Source organism: Poecilia mexicana, unplaced genomic scaffold (assembly GCF_051168715.1).
Source record: "Poecilia mexicana isolate PSO_F unplaced genomic scaffold, ASM5116871v1 scaffold_14, whole genome shotgun sequence".
NCBI lineage: Eukaryota > Metazoa > Chordata > Actinopteri > Cyprinodontiformes > Poeciliidae > Poecilia > Poecilia mexicana.
The window spans coordinates 4,698,010-4,714,326 of record NW_028263383.1 but is presented as its reverse complement, the minus strand read 5'-3'; the positions used below and the strand labels follow the sequence as shown (position 1 = coordinate 4,714,326).

The 16,317-nt window shown below is 38.3% G+C and overlaps 1 protein-coding gene across 1 annotated transcript in view; it reads right to left on the bottom strand.

The window, feature by feature from the left end:
* Positions 1-7,725: 7,725 nt before the first annotated feature.
* The window catches only part of LOC106921480 (neurexin-2-like), a 39,183-nt gene continuing 30,591 nt past the window's right edge, over positions 7,726-16,317 (bottom strand). The window contains exons 6-8 of the mRNA XM_088012596.1: positions 10,953-11,382; positions 9,092-9,475; positions 7,726-8,218 (exon numbers count right to left, since the gene is read on the bottom strand). Of these exons, the coding sequence (XP_087868722.1) occupies positions 7,965-8,218; positions 9,092-9,475; positions 10,953-11,382 (1,068 nt within the window). The 3' untranslated portion in view covers positions 7,726-7,964. The remainder of the gene's footprint in view (positions 8,219-9,091; positions 9,476-10,952; positions 11,383-16,317) is intronic.

Genomic DNA, 16,317 nt, shown 5'->3' with positions numbered 1-16,317 from the left:
CAGTCATAAATATTCATGAAGGCTAATTCATGTTCATGACAGGTGTTATGTCATGTTTATGACGGTGTCATGTCAATCTTATTCACCCCCCTTCAAATAAAGTGTTACTAAAGTTCCTTTATTCAGAAGAAACATGTTCATTAAATTATTTTTAACCCGAATCTGTCAAAGGAATGAATACTTTTGGTGTTAACTATTTTCTGATTGAAACATAAAATACACTTATACTTTATTTCATTACTATATTGTATACATAGTGTTGGATCCTTAAAAAACAAACAAAAAAAACAAACATATGCTCAAATTGCAGTGTTTCCAGATGTGAGAAAATGTATTATCTAAATAAAAAAGCAGAAATACAATGGAAATTAACAAAAAAAGCCATAGTTTGATTCTAATTATTTTACATTAATGCAGTGATTGTCTTGCTATTTTATCTGTGATTAAGAATTTAGTGAAGAACTCAGATGAAAAATGTTTGATGAATGAAACTCTATTAATTAAACATTGTCCTCTATATATTTCTTTCACATCTTAGTGCATCAATTGATTTTAAACTTTAAAAGCATCTGTATCTACTGTATATTATCAAAGGCCATCCTGATCCGTCTGTGTATTTGGGCTGAAACCCCATTGTGTGGTTTATCACATACACAAAAATTATGTTGCGACTGAAAATCAGTTTATTCGTCCTCAGTTACTGATCCATACCTGAAATTTGTGTTTCGATGATAAATTTGATGCTGCAGCAAATTCACCTGATTGCTTTTTTTGTCCTTCATCAGTTTAAAACAAATTCTAAAGAGATATTCTTTAAAGAAAAAAAAAAATGAATTAATAGTTGCAAGTTAAACATCCTATGAACTTTGTGTATGAGTAATTATAAATGAGCTGCATATAATAAATATAATAAAAGTACATTTTTATAAAAGATCCATCTCTGATTCAGCAGGAGGTATTGAGATGGTGGACTGTGATCTATATTCTTCCAGGCATCTGACCGTAAACTCTTAGAAATCTGGCTTCCTTTCAAAGCTCCTTCACTTCACAAGCTCTTCTTCCAGAAGCTCAGGCCCCAGCCGCCCATGCAAGGAGTCTGTTTTGTCCAGTTTGATCCTCACTTAAAATTGAATTTGATTAATACTCTCAAACAAAGACGACTTCAAAGGTGCCGCCGCAGCTAAACAGGTCATCCCTGCGAGCACGCCGAGACCCAGCCGTGCGTGACGTGCATGCTAATCGTAGCGTGTTATAGTCATTTTGTAATTTGGTGCATCTTACTTCAGGAGCATCTAGTGGCCCGTTATTCTGTGGTTATACAAGAATTAATCAAGGGCACTTTAACAAGATTTGTTAAACCAACTTTTACCCTCCCTGTGTGCATCCAGTGATGGATGGTTTCCAGGAACTCTCTGCAGAGAAGCTCCTTCTCTGGTTCTGTCACAATTATACATCAAATATCTCAATTATCAACCTCGGAATTTTTTTTTTTTTTTTTTTTTTTATGTCCTCCATGAAATTAAGAGTAGATATATTTTTAATTCGCTCAGAGGTTTGGTGCATGCTTGGTTCAGCATCTATGAAAGCCTCTTTTGTCACATCTGTCGATTAGGCTTTTGCATACACCATCATTTTTTAAAAAATATCTGGAAGCCATTTAATTACACACATACGAGACATATGTTCTATGATCAATACGTGAAAGTGCATTGCCATCTGCTGGCACACATTGGGACTTTTTTTAAAACCCAGACAGTAAAAGGAAAGAGGGATAACTGCTCACTTTATCCAATTTAACATTTTTTGTTATATTACAATTTTCTATGAGATGCAGGAAATCTTAAAAAAAAAATACCTTTAAGATAACTATTCACACACATACATAAACATTCCCTCCACTTACCTTGATCAGATAAAGAAAGTGCAATCAATTGAACAGAGGGGGCAGCAGATTAGTCTTACAGATGTGCAATAAATCTGTTGCAAATGTGCCCTTATCTGCCTTTCAAAGACGCTAAAGCTTCATCTCCAACTAATAAATTAACAGGATTACAGGCTGAGGCCAGGTCTCAATGAACAGTAAATGTTGCATTTGCGAGTCTAATAAAAACTGCTGTGATTAGGGTTTTCATTTCATGTAATAAGAAATGCATAATAACACACACTAATCCTGTAAATCACTGAGAAATGGAACATTTAGACATTTTATTCAAAAAAATAATCCGAAATTATTCAAACACAGAGGTTGCAAACAACCTGCATTACAGAAGTAACTCTTCCCAGCGTCTACATAAAGCATGTTCGCAGCTTTCCTGGTGATACATTTTATCTGCTTCTAACACTGCTGCTATCTCAGGCAGAGCCTAAATTGCCTGCCTCTTGCTATCTGTTGAGCACCACAATCTTCATCATGTATTTGACCGTGCTGAGATATAGAATACCGCTCCATTTCATTGGACTGAATTCCAGAAAATCGATTGTGTTGATCTAACAGAAGGTCTTCTTTTGATGCCTCGCTGCTTTTGAAAGACTTAAACGGTGCATTCTTTTATTGATTTTTATTCTAATTCATTTATTTAGAAAAAAACTTATGTCCAGAATTAATCTAAGCGTCATTATCAGGAAAATAAAATGCTTGTTGAAATATGCCATTAAAATTCCTCATGAATGTTAGATGGAAATATTTAACTCTAATCATGGAATCATTAAGACGTCATTAAGAACATTTTTGTTGTTGCTCTGATTCTCATTTTGCTATCACTTACTGCTGGGTAACATTTAGGATATATTGTATATTAATAGAGTCCCAATAATTAGCTGGACTTACAATCGAGACACTTTTAAATAAGATTCTGGCAAATCTCAGGACCTGTGGCTGGTGCATCGCATTTGATCAGTTATTCTTTAAATATCAGTGTTAAGCTAGTTTATCCAAGCTAATCTTATGTTGATGCACCATATAAAGGCAGTTCTGATGTTGCAATTCTAATGTAGAATCATCCAAACCTGCACTTTACAGGTTTGCATGATGTCACACCAATTCCTGATTGAAACATCCTTAAAGTATGATTGTCTCTACTCTTAAAATGCTATCTTCACTTCTGCTTTTTTAAGTCCTAGATCTAAAAAAAAACCTGCAAATTATTCTTAGGCTAATACCCATTTGTCTGGCATGAGAGCCAATTAGCAAAATGCAAACAAATAACCGACTCAGTGGCAGCGGACTAGTGTATGTCAAATTTAGCTACATTTGATTACCGCATTATGGAGCTAAAATAATTAGAAAACATGTAACTATATTGTTAGGTTTTCTGAGCAAAGCACAAAGGGATCTAATTACATTTAGCTGTGCAGCTGTTCAGTGAATAAAGGTCTCATTTTTGCTGTTATCTGTAATGGTACTTCAGAGAAACAGCAGCAACAGTAAACAAGACGAATGTTCTGTTTCATGAAGGGGGAAAAAAAGGGAAAGAAGCACATAAATATATCACAGTGCATGTTCTCTAAATCATGGAACAAAAGATAATCATAGGAGACACTTACTGAGATTACAGTCTATCCTGATACAATCTGGTGAGAGAGAGAGTGAGATGGTGAGATTAAAGGAAAAAAAGAACAGCACAAAAGAGGAGAATATTTCACATCCTTCAAGGTATATTCTGCAGACAGTTCAGTGCTTTTCAGAGCCCACCATCCGGGGACAGCCTCGAGAGTCTAAACCGCCACTTCCCTCCCTGTAGTTTTCACAACAAACCAGTGAGAGAAAGGACAAAGCTCACTGTGTGTCTGGCTCTGCTGGAGGCATAACAGAGCACATCAAAGTTAGGATCAATAAGAGCTTTATTGACCATAAAAGTAAAGGTGCACCAGCTTTACTTTGTTTTTCGCATGAGCACCGGCTCTGGCGAGGCTGCTTATGCTTAGCTTTTGGCAGAGTTTGATTGTTTCAGAAGCCGTGACTGATAGTTTTACTGACATGTGCTCTAGGGTAAATCAGCAAACATGCACCGCTGTGAGGAAAGTCGTCTGAAGAAGATAACAAAAATAGAAAATGGAACATGTGCTAAATTTGAGCATGTCGCGCAGCTGATATGAAACAAGTTCAAACATATCAGCAAAGCAAATACATTTACAATAAAGATTTATTCATTTATGTATCTATTTAGATAATAGCAGAATGGCTTTTTAATACTTGTAACAACTATGCAGTAAACAGCTTATGTTGTAAAACTGTATGATCATACTTAAAAACAAAGCTTTTAACATTTTTTTTGTTCTTTCTGCTGCTTTATCGTGAAGAATCAAACTTAAACAGTTTCATTAAACTTCAGGTCAGTTCACCAACTGAACAATGTGCACCTTATTTGTAACCCAAAAATTACTATTTCATCTCTTCCCACTTCCATTTGCCTGCAAATAAACCTTTGTATACTGATGTACTTAAATTGGCTAGTTTAAATTGTACAAGCTAAAGCTTGTGATCAATGCAGTTACGTCTTTATGCTCTGATTCACTCTGGATTTACACTGCATGCGTCTCTGCTCAGATGCGTACTTCACCAGCAGAGTCAAGCCATTCCTGACAACTCTGATTTAAAACACACACACTGCCAGCAGACTTTCTCACTTTCCGCATATTATTGAAAAGCTGTTGACTGAACACAACATGTTACTGGGTCATATCATTAAGATGGTCAAGGTCCCCCACATGATTGATGATTTCTAAATAAATGTGGCTTATGTTTTTCTCATCTTCATGACGTATTTTCTGACTGATGCGACTTGGACTCAAGAGCGCCTTACAGGCTGAAAAAATAAACTTTTCATTATGAGTTTTCATGACAGCTTATTTATATTATATTATATTATATTATATTATATTATATTATATTATATTATATTATATTATATTATATTATATTATATTATATTATTCTCCTCCAGGACAGCTTTCAGAACTTTAGTTGTTGTTTGCATGCATGACAGTTGACATTTTGAAAGGCAATTCTAGATTCGTTTACAAAATGAATATTAAAAGAACTAAGTGATTTACTTTGCACAATTAAAACCCCTCCTTTCCATCTCTAGTCTGTATTGAGACAATGTAATCAGTACATGAAGGGAAGAATAAGAACAAAGTAAACACTTGACCCCCAAGAACTGTTTGGTTATTAAGTAAGATAAACTGACTGATGCGATTTTGATGAATGCATTGTTGGTTTGATAGTTAACTCTCTAAATGTTTAGGCTGATGCACCTTTATTCAAAGAATATATGGTATTTCAGCTGAAGTTGCCATTAAGCCTCGTTCTGCAGATTTAATGGCAATTTATTTACCATGTTAAACAGGGAGGAAAAGTGGTGATTTGCACAACCTGCGGCCACAGTCAAACTTACACCTTAGGAAATTATTAAAGCACAAATCTAATGCATTATTGACATCCAAAACTGATTATATCTTTCAAGTTAACAAGGAATAAAATGTTTAAACTCAAAATTAGATTAATCCATATAAAACACACTAAAGTTTGAAAAATTTAGACAATCTGAAGAAATGTACAAGAATACACTGGTGTAAGTCAGGTGGCGACGGAGTGCTCTCAAGCTGTCAACCATCACAGAGCAGTGGAAACAGACAGCCAGAGACCAGGGAGTTTTCTGATGCTGGTGTGTGTGCGTGTGCGTGTGTTCCTTTGAGTCTCTGTGTCTGTGTGTGTCCATCACTGGCGCTCCCTGCTCAGTGAAGTGACTCTAAACTGGACAAGCCAGCAAATGTGAGGGGAAGGAACGACAATGGGACCATCTACAGTGTGAGGAGTTTAAGTGGTGATATTTCAGCGTAATGATGGATCAGGTCTCTGACTGCCCTCTCCTTGAACTGCAGACAAGCCATTGAAGGGCTGATAGAGCCGAGACAGTCGGGTGGGACCCGACCCCAGGATGAACTGAGAGGAGAGAGACAGGGAGACAGGTACAGGTAGAGAGAAATAAAGAGGCAGACGAAACACGCACACATACAGTTGTTTAAAAAGGCGCAGCACCCCTTGTTCTGTTGTTTTTTTTTTAAGTTTAAATAACCTCATTGAAAAGGGTTTTGTTTGACTAAGATGGTGGAAGCATTACATTTTGCACTTTAATTAAAGCCAATATTTAAATCCTTTAATTTAATACTTAAATTAAATTTTTACCAATGGGATAGTCATTTTCCCTCAGTCTGCCTGTTTGGTTTGCATCAACAGCTCATCAGAAATGTCCCCTTTTTTTGCTCAACAAGTCCCTGTGTCATTCTCCATCCTTCCCTCAGCATAAGCTCACTGGTTTTCATTATTATTTGCCTTGTTCCCTGCATTACGCTGCCCACGCTCCATATTCTGTTTCCCTTGTGCATTATATGCAGGTTTCTTGTTACCTTTATAAATAAAGCCTTTTACTCTGCTTATTCCTGGTACTTGTCTGCAGAGTGCCTCTACTTTAAACTCATTAAACATGACACATTTTCTGTTATATAATATTGCCTACCACATGACTGAAGCTTAAATGGTTCCAGATGGCAATCTCTCCGATTGTCTTTCTGTGCCAAAACCTTTTCAATAAAGGTTAAAATGTCCACAGTATTTCCATAAACACACACGAGGGTAATTGATTTGCTTTTCCACCTCCGAGAAAATCTGAATAACTGATCTGCACTGCTTAATTTGACCAGGCTGCCATGGAAACACTGATTTTTAGCAAATGTCAAAGCCACTCCCTGTACTTTCTTTTTATATATATATATATAACAATGACTCTCGTAATGAAATTAGGACAATACACAGAGGGTCAGGGTGATTTTAAATGAAGTGAATTGACTACAAGAATGTGCATACTAACTCTGGCCCCAACATCCTGTCATATTGTTACTGTGCTCATTTTGTGCTCAAAATCAGCAAGGACAATTATATATTTTGTGGGGTTGCAGAATAAATTTTTTCAAAATTATATGCAAATGTTAAACCATAAATTGACTATACTTAAACCATTCTCAATAAGTTTTCACACCCATCCCTGATTACTGTTTGAACTGTCGAATCAAGGAATCGAATCAACATCAAGGAGACAAAGTAGATCGTAAAAAGTAACACATCACGCTCCAATCTAAAGACATTCAAGTCTAAGACTTTGGGACTACGGCAAAACACAATGAGTCATTATCCGAAATGGAGAAATCATAAGACAATTGCAGACTGGCCTACCAAAATCACTCCAAGACTGTATAAATACCAACAATAGCTCTGTCTGTCTGTGTGTCTGTCTGTCTGTCTCACTCTCATCCACTGTGATAGTGTACTGTAAAAAGCTCTATTTTCAAATAAGAGGCTGATGTCTATGGCAGGATACTTAATCATGATTACCTGTTGGATATCACAGAGGAAGGTACTGTTTGTACACCACTAATGCCTGCTGAAGCATATTCTACACAAAGTTATATTAGAAGCACCATCTAGGGGTGCAGATTATACCCAGTTATGCACGATTTTGTTAATCTGCATACCTACATTTATTATTTGCATTAAATATATTCAAATGACCAACTCTACTGAATATCCCTTTTCCAGCAAAAAAACCCTTTTTTTTTATTATTATTTAAATAAATTCATGCAGTAAAAAAACAATACTTACTCCGTATGGCTGTGCCTTTTTATGGGTTAAGATATTTAGTGACTTAACCCATAAGTCACTAAAAACGACTTATGGGTCAAGAGTTTCAAACTAAGACTTTTATTGTTAGGTGTGAATGATCATAGCAAGAGTTTTCTGCTTCAGTGGTTTAGATTTCTGGTCAAATTCAACATTAAAACGATTTCAAGCTCCAACAGACACACAGGGGATGTGTTTATCCTTTTAGACAACTGTGGTTATTGTGCATGAAGATGTGAATGGAAGAAAGTCTAACTAAACAAATTTCATTTGTCTAGGTGACACGTCCTAATAGGTCAGGTGGAATGATCTGCTTAAATTTGCTGCAGCAGCTTTACCCAGGTTGACAGTGAGTTTGACTCTGCCTCCGTCCAGCTCCACGCGTAGGGTGTCCGCTGACTGCTGAGATGTGGTGGCCATCAGCAAACCAAAGGCCCTCTGGGACATGAACCGCAGGGACACGTCCTCGGCCTCTGTGTGCAGCGTCCTCGGCAGCACCACCTTCAGATACATGCTGCCATCATAGCTCACTGCTGTGGCCTCTGCGCAAAATGGGAACAAGGGCATCTTAATGGACACTGAAATCAATAAATATATAAAAAAATAAAAAATAAAGAGCATTTATGAAAGAAAACCTGAACCCCCTGTTGAGACAATCTTGGGGACAGAATGATATAGTTTTAGATTGCAGTTTTCTTCAGCCGCACCAGATGGCAGAAAAAGCCTGGAGCAGATGAAGGCAGGGGGTGAGAAATGCAGCGGCAATTAAATTTCCGAAGGATTTATTTCCATCCCAGTGCAATACAGGAGGGATTTTCATACATCCGTCATATTATTAGCTGCCAATGGATCTGCGTAATTTGGCCTCTCCGTGAGAAAACCATCTGCATGGATAATGCAAAGTGATTCAGGGCGAATGACTCTGCCCAAGCACCAGTGCATCCCTAATGAAACGCACAACACACACACACACACACACACACACACACGGACCCGCACAACACGGACAATTCATTAATGAACTACTCGACTGTGGGGAAATACTGCTATTTACTTCAGAAGGCCTTAAATAAAACATATTGTTTTTCCATTGTGCTGTAATTTTCACCAAACTGCTTTCGAGACATAAAGCAATATTTGGAGGTGAGATCATGGAACTCATTTAAATACATATGAGAATCTAAAGAATGATCCCACTTGCAACCACAAATTAAATTTCTGTGGAGGCCTGGGATATTAGGTCAGATGATAAATTTTCTCTGTATCTACATTATTCCTGTCTGTGCAGTCACTTTTTACACCTCGCCTAATAAATAAAATACAACCCAAAGTGTGCTAAAAGCATCCCTGCAGCATTTTAAAATCACTTGTCCCCTCCACGGACCGCCACCATCATCCCTTCCAGAGACTCTTACCCTTCTCACAGCTGGGGCCCACGTAGCCCGTGCCGCCGCAGTCGCAAACATGCCGGTTCCAGCCCTCTCTGCAGTGTCCGCCATTGGCGCACGTGTCTCTGGAGCACCTCAGATGAGTCTCCCTGGTGCAGAAACTGCTGACACCCGCGGCGCTCTGCACCTCGGCCAGCCTCCACAGGTTGCGGCTCTGGCCATCGATGAACAGGTCCCTCACGCAGCCCACGAAGCCGAGGCCGAGGGAGGCCGTCCACACCTCAGGGGGCAGAATGAGGGCTTGTCGATCTTCAGGTAAACCTCCCAGGTACATGTCTCCATCCAGGTCAAGGATCTCGCTGCCCTCATTGGCGGTGAAGGGGATGCTCTGGCTGTTCACCGAGATGAAGCCTGTGGGGTGGACATTAACACTGAATCAATTTGAACTCGTAGAAGGGTTTTGTTGCTTTGGAAAAGAAAAAGGGAAACAGCAGCTGTGTGTGGGTTGTGCTGAGTGATATGCATAAACAAAGTATAAGGCTGCGGTAATGGGAACCAACTCGCTAATTTTGAAGGATCCACATGAAGACATTGCTCTACCAGAGTTTAAGAGCTTAAAATTTGAATAAAAGTTCAAATTAGATATCCACATTTTGCTCATAAACGTATTCATTGCTCTTGAGCTTTGTCTTATTTTAAAAATGTATGTAATTAAATTGTTTCCATGTAATTGATCAACACTAAGGTCCAGATAGTTGTGAAGTGAAAAGAAAAGGACATGGTTTTATTTATTTAATTTTTACAAATTACTTTGTTTTTCCTCAGTGAAATTCAGCATTGGCAGAATGTTAGAAGTCACCAAATTATTAAATTATTAAACTCTGTTTATGATTTTAACTCAGTAACAATAAAAAGCAGCAGCCAAGAAGCTTATGGTAACACTGGAGGAGCTGCAGAGATCCATAGCTCATTTGGGGCAATCTGTTAATAAAAGAAAAAAAATGTTAGACTGAAAAAGAGTTGAGATTAAAATTGAATTTTCTAGCAGAAAACTTCCCAAAACCTACAGCCACAGCTACAACAGGCTGTTCATATTCATGCAGTAGAATAACCAAGCCAAGTCAAATCAAGACCTCAACCCATTTGTGAATTTGTGGCAGAACTTGCTCTCCATGCAGTCTGAATGAGCCTTAGTGATTCTGCACAGAATTTGCACGCGCCAAGCTGAAAGAATCAATTCCCAAAAGATCAGAAGATGTAACTTCAGTGAAAGACGGTTCTACAAAATATTGACTTAGAGGAAATGAAGACAAATGCATGCCATGATCCTTTGCTTTCAATAGTTTTCAAAAGGAAAGAACATCTTTTGAAAACCATGTGGTAATTTGTGTTGGTCTAAAATATAAGAACCTCGACAAAACTATAATGAAAACTGTGTTTGTTTTTTTTTTAAATCTTCAACCATTATGGGAAATTCTCACTTATGCATAGCAGGAATAAAAATGAAAAGATCAGTGCGTCTCATTTGGATTCTGCTAATAAGACATTTTCATTACTCAAATACAGCAGCCATTTAACTGTTTCATTTGAACTAGGTAACTGTAATTGGCCACTTGTGAAATAGGTTAACACAAATTTCAAAATGTCACTTCGAGATTACACCATCCCAAAAATATCATCATAATTAAAACCTAATATGTGCGCCTGTTTCACTGCAGTGAATAAAAAGCAGCAGGAACGTGCGGATGTCACCGTATCCATGCTGGCATATGGCAATTTCACAGCTTGGAGGCCTTTATGCTCAACAGCTAAAATTGGAGACACAGAAGCAGACAGAAGGCTCCCCAACTCCACCCCTCGCCTTCACAAATGCATGACATTGTCTCACCATTGCGCCCCTTTCTCTGGAAGTCCACATGCCACCACTCGCCGTCGTCCAGCCTCTTGTTGCTGGCTTTAATCTTGATGCTGCCGGAGCCCATGTCCATGGCCAGGTAGAGAAATCCCTCCAGCAGCTCTATGGCGAAGAAGTCTGCGCGGGGCTTCCTGTCGGGCAGCTCTCCCTGCTGGCTGCCGTGGCTGAACAGCAGCAGGCCGCTGGGCTCTGTGGTGCGGAAGTCGAAAGATATGGCGCCGGTCTTCTTTGTGTTCCACCTGGGCAATGTCAGGTAGGCAGACGGCGTGTCGAAGGTGACCGGCTCCAGAGCTTCCACGTTTTCACAGCTGAATATCAGGTCGCCATGGATACTGATCTTGGGGTCCCGCTGCTCGGCCAGCCGTGACAGTTCCAGTCTGAACTCATTATTCCTGTAGACCACCTAATAAATGAGAGAGATGTCGTAGTGAGATGACAGCCAGGAGAGGGGGGGGTGAGATTTGGCATCGAGCTTGAATACTGCTCATCAATAAATCCAGGAATCAATATGGCACAGCAGCATTTACGAGGGTACACAGCAGACAGCGTGTTGAGTGATCCCTGAGCTCAAATAAACAGGCAAATTTTCATTAGATGGAATTATGACCACTTAGTGCAGTAATCTAAAAAAAAAAAATAAATCACACATTTACCCTCGCTGAGATGGTTTGTGTGTCAGTGCATTGACAGAGGAGCACAGAGGAGCACTGAACAGATTGTACGATTTATTAAACTCATCAGCTGAAAGCTTTAAAAATTATTTGTGAAACCAGACATTATTTTTTCTTCCCAATGAGACCTTGCATCATGTATTAATTTGCCTGTTTTTATCACCTAGAAAGTGCTGCACCACACACTGCTATCAAACAGGATCAAAGCAGAGCTGCAAGGACTCTGAAACTGGAAAAATTGATTTACACTGGGATGTTGATGAAATGTGTACATTTTGAAGAAATATGGTTGAGTTGGTTTATGCCAGAGCAGATAAAAAAAAAACAAACAAACAATCAGGCTGTCACAGTCACAAAAAAAAAAAAAAAAAAAAAAAATCAATATCCGGAGTGACCGAAAATATGTGTTTTAAGTGTCTAACTGAAAAACATCAGTTCAGACAAAATTGATGTCACAGATGCAGAAGAAGAAAATTAGAAAAACAAGATTTCAAAACGGCAAAAACAAAATGTTATGCATTCAACCAAATCCACAGACAACATGTTAAACATAGACACAGCAGACAGCTATTTTCCAACCATCTTCTCTCACATTGGGTTGTTGCGATACTGTTTTGTGAAATCAGACATTACAAGTGAGGGCCGGCTCTGATACACCAGATGATTTATTACATAGAGCTACAGCACTTAGATAGACCTCTGAGGAAAGCATGAGCTGTTAAAATCATACTCTGTGTCAAAGGTCACATCCAAATGACCTAAAATCTGAATAATTGTTTTGTTGCATGGTCTTGAAACAAAATGCATAATTTCTGCAATGTTAACTTTCATACTACTGACAGTAAATTGTAACAAAAGTAAGTACAGAAATTTTCTTACTGGACTATTTTATTTTAAATAAATTTAAATATCTCATTTTCTACACTGAGAGAAGAATTAAACTTTTTCACTTCACAGAAAAAATTACACAGCTTCCAACGCTAGTTAATTTTCAGCTTGCAAAATGTTACATCATTCTTTGCAACACGAGATACACTTTATATACAGCTCTGGAAAAAAATTAAGAGGCCATTTAAAATGATCTCTGATTTTACGTTTTATAGGTATATGTTTGAGTAAAATGAACATTTTTCTTTTATTCTGTGAACTAGTAACAACATGTTGCTGAAAATCCAAGAAAAGATTTTGTATTTATTACAAGAAAATGAGAAATGGTCAAAATAACAAAAGAGATGCAGAGCTTTCAGACCTCAAATAATGAAATCAAGTTCATATTCATTTAGAAACAACAATACTAAAGTTTTAACTCGGGAAGAGTTAAAAAATCAGTATTTGGTGGAATAACCAGGAGGTTTTGAGTGAGGTTCAGTGCAGTGGACTCTTCATTTTTTCCAGAGCTGTATCTGAGTATTATTTTTTTATCTGCCTTTGATTCTTAATCCAGGTGTTACTAAGATGTCAGCCCATCAACACATCTAGGAAGGTTCTCCCAAGGTTTATCAAGCTGTTTAGTTTCTGGTCACTCAGAAACTAAAGGGGTCAAACACTGGTGTTGGACAAGACGACCTGGCTCACAGTCTACACTCTACTTCTACCAGGAGGTCTGAAGTACTTCTACACCAAATGTTATGCTTTCCTTGAAACAGGAATGGGGGATTAAATGGACCCCAAATGGTCTAGAGCATAATATTACCAAAAATATATTGGTATTTGGAATAATTAAGAGTTCTTTTCTCTAGATCCAAAGTCTCAACTCCTTAAAAATAGCCCACCCCATTATCCTGTCTGCATTAAACGTTACATTTGACAATGAAGTCAGGCAAGTGTTCTCCTGGCAATGCTTAACCCAGATTGGTCAACTGAGTTACCAAACATTTTGTCACTTCAGAGAAAACTTCTTCACTGTTGCCATGTGCTTTACGCCTCTGCACTAAATGTTTTGAATTGTACTTGGTGATGTAAGGCTTAAATGCAGCCAAACTTCTTTCATTTCTATTGGAGGTCTGCAGCTATTGCAGAAACTTGGTGACCTCTATGCACTGTGCACCTCAGCGCCTGCTCACCCCACTCAATGATTTAATGTGGCCAACCACTTTGTGGCTGAGTTGCTGTTGATCCCTATAACTTCCACTTTAGTGAAGCAGTCGACTGTTGAATAAAAACTACTTATAAATGTTCACAACTGGACTACTTGCACAGGTGGGTCACTTCTCTAGGGTGACCCATCTTTTCACAACTATTTCCTTCTGTCTGCATGGCAAGGTACAAGATTTTATGTACCTGTGGCCATTGAGGTAACTGGAAGTCCTGAATGTAATGATCTGATTGAATGAGCTGGCAAATTTGGCAATATGGTGTATATACATTTTCTGGCCAAATAAGAGACATTTAGCAATAAAAAGAATGCTTACATGTTCCCTTTTTAAATACATAAATGGTCTTGAAGTCTGAGTCCAGGGACTCCTGCTTTAAACTATTGTTCTGTTAAACCCCGTCACACTATTGCACATAGGCTTTGTGTTTCCATGGGTTGAAGAGACATGCTGCTTTAAGTAAATAACATTCAGCATCACCTTCCTACACATTTGATACTGTTGTACATGAAACATGATCTCCAGCTAAGCCAGGCAGCCACTGATATTTTTTCAAAATGTGGAAAAATTTAGTCGCATTATGCATGTGTATTCTGGGCCCTTTAATATAGTCTGTCAGTATTGCGATGAAAGGTTTAAAGTGTACATGATGTTACAGCAAAAGGACTATATTACTTTTCCTTTTCTATTATCGTCTCCTTTTACTTTTCGTCTCGTTTCCAAACATATAACGCTGTCTATGCAACGGGACATAGTGATTTTTAAAAAAATTTTTTTGTATCTGTGGACATTATGTAAAACCCATTTTCAGATACGGCAACATACATGGCAAGATAAGAAGCTGTCTTTTGATGAGTATTTTCTGAAAGGGCACATCGTACAAATTTAAAGGAGATAATTAAGCAAACGAATTTGTCGGCAAAAGAAATTTGCTGATTTTCACAATGATTTAACACCTTTCAGTGAGAGTCCTTAGGTGTTTGTTAATTGGCCTCAGCTACTCAAAGACATAGGAATCAAATCTAAAAAGAAAAAACAGAAAAAACAGTCTATAAAATGTAAATAATTCAGGCGCACAAGCACAAACTATCTCAAATCAGATGAAGGTCGGAGAATAGATTCCTCTATGTATTCACACCTTCTTGGTCCTTCTTGGTTTAAGCTTGTGGGAAGCTGGAACCTATACTGGCTGTCTGTGGGCAACACTTGAGACAGGACGCCAATACAACACAGGGCCAACAATGAGATACACAAAACCGCGATGCACACTCATTCTGGCTCATTATGTCAATTTTTTTTGAATCAGTCAACCTAATGTGATTTTGTACTGTGGGAGAAGCCTGGAGTACCAACAGAAAAGCCATGTAGGTGTAGAGAGGACAAATATCACAGACAAATACCTGCAAAGCACAGATTCGAACCTGCAACCTGCCAGTAGAAAAATAACAGAACTAATACAAAGCTAATGTTAAATATGACATAAAACTACTGAAATAAAGAGTAAACAGCAGCTTAAAGGAGTATATCAAATTTATTTTTCAAAATACAAAGCTGCAGGATAGTTTTGGAGTGGAGAGATTCAGATCAAGAATCAAAATGGCCCAATCAAAGTCCAGATCCAAAGGAGGAACTGTGGCAAGGATGGAAATTTGTTTCAAGTTTTTATTTGTTAAAAAAAATAACAATGTACTCTTGTCCTTCCCCTTCACAATAATGCGGTTTGTTGCATAAAATCCCACGAAATTTTATGTTTGCAACGAGACTAAATGTAAAAAGGGGCACTCTGGGGAGCGAATATTTTTTTACAAGGTCATTTTTGACTGACTATAATACAAAACAATCTAAATCAATCAACCTTGATCCGATACCAGAAGTCGAAGCGTACATTGAAAGAATGCCTGTGGGTTTCTTTATGTTACTGTGTTATTTTTGGCTTTCGCTCTGGCTTCATCAATATTCACAAGACACAGCAACCCTTGTCTCATTTTGTATCAGTTGTAAGTCGCCCCACTGTTATCTGCCACCTCACTCTACCACCAGCCGCCGCCTGAGGTGACACACCACACTGCACACAGGACTAACAGCAGAGCCTGGAGCCTGTGTAAGCCAATATCACACTTTACACTGCCTCGGTGTGACTAATTAGACGGTGAAATCAGATGCTGAAACTGACCGTTGAGAAATGAATGAAACGGGCAAACTCTAAAAGGGGAATCCAGTCAAGACGGCCATTTTTACAAAGAGGAAACAGCGTGTTAGAAGGCACAGATGGCCACGAAAAAGAGGCGCTATGACCTCTGCAGAACTATTATATAAGCCAAAGGACAATACAGTGAGTGGAATCCTATTTCACAGATTCAGATGCTTACTGTGTGTTAGTTGGATTATAGAGTATCCCAAAACACAAGAATAAAGCTCCTTTAGAGTCATCCGACAAAGCCGTTGTGTCATTACTGCTCAAGCTGTGAAGAGTAACATCACTTTGAAAATGACCCTCTCTGCTGCTAACAACTGTCTTCATGACTAAATTGGGTCCCATCTTTGAAGTGGTAAAATACAGGAACCTAATGAAGT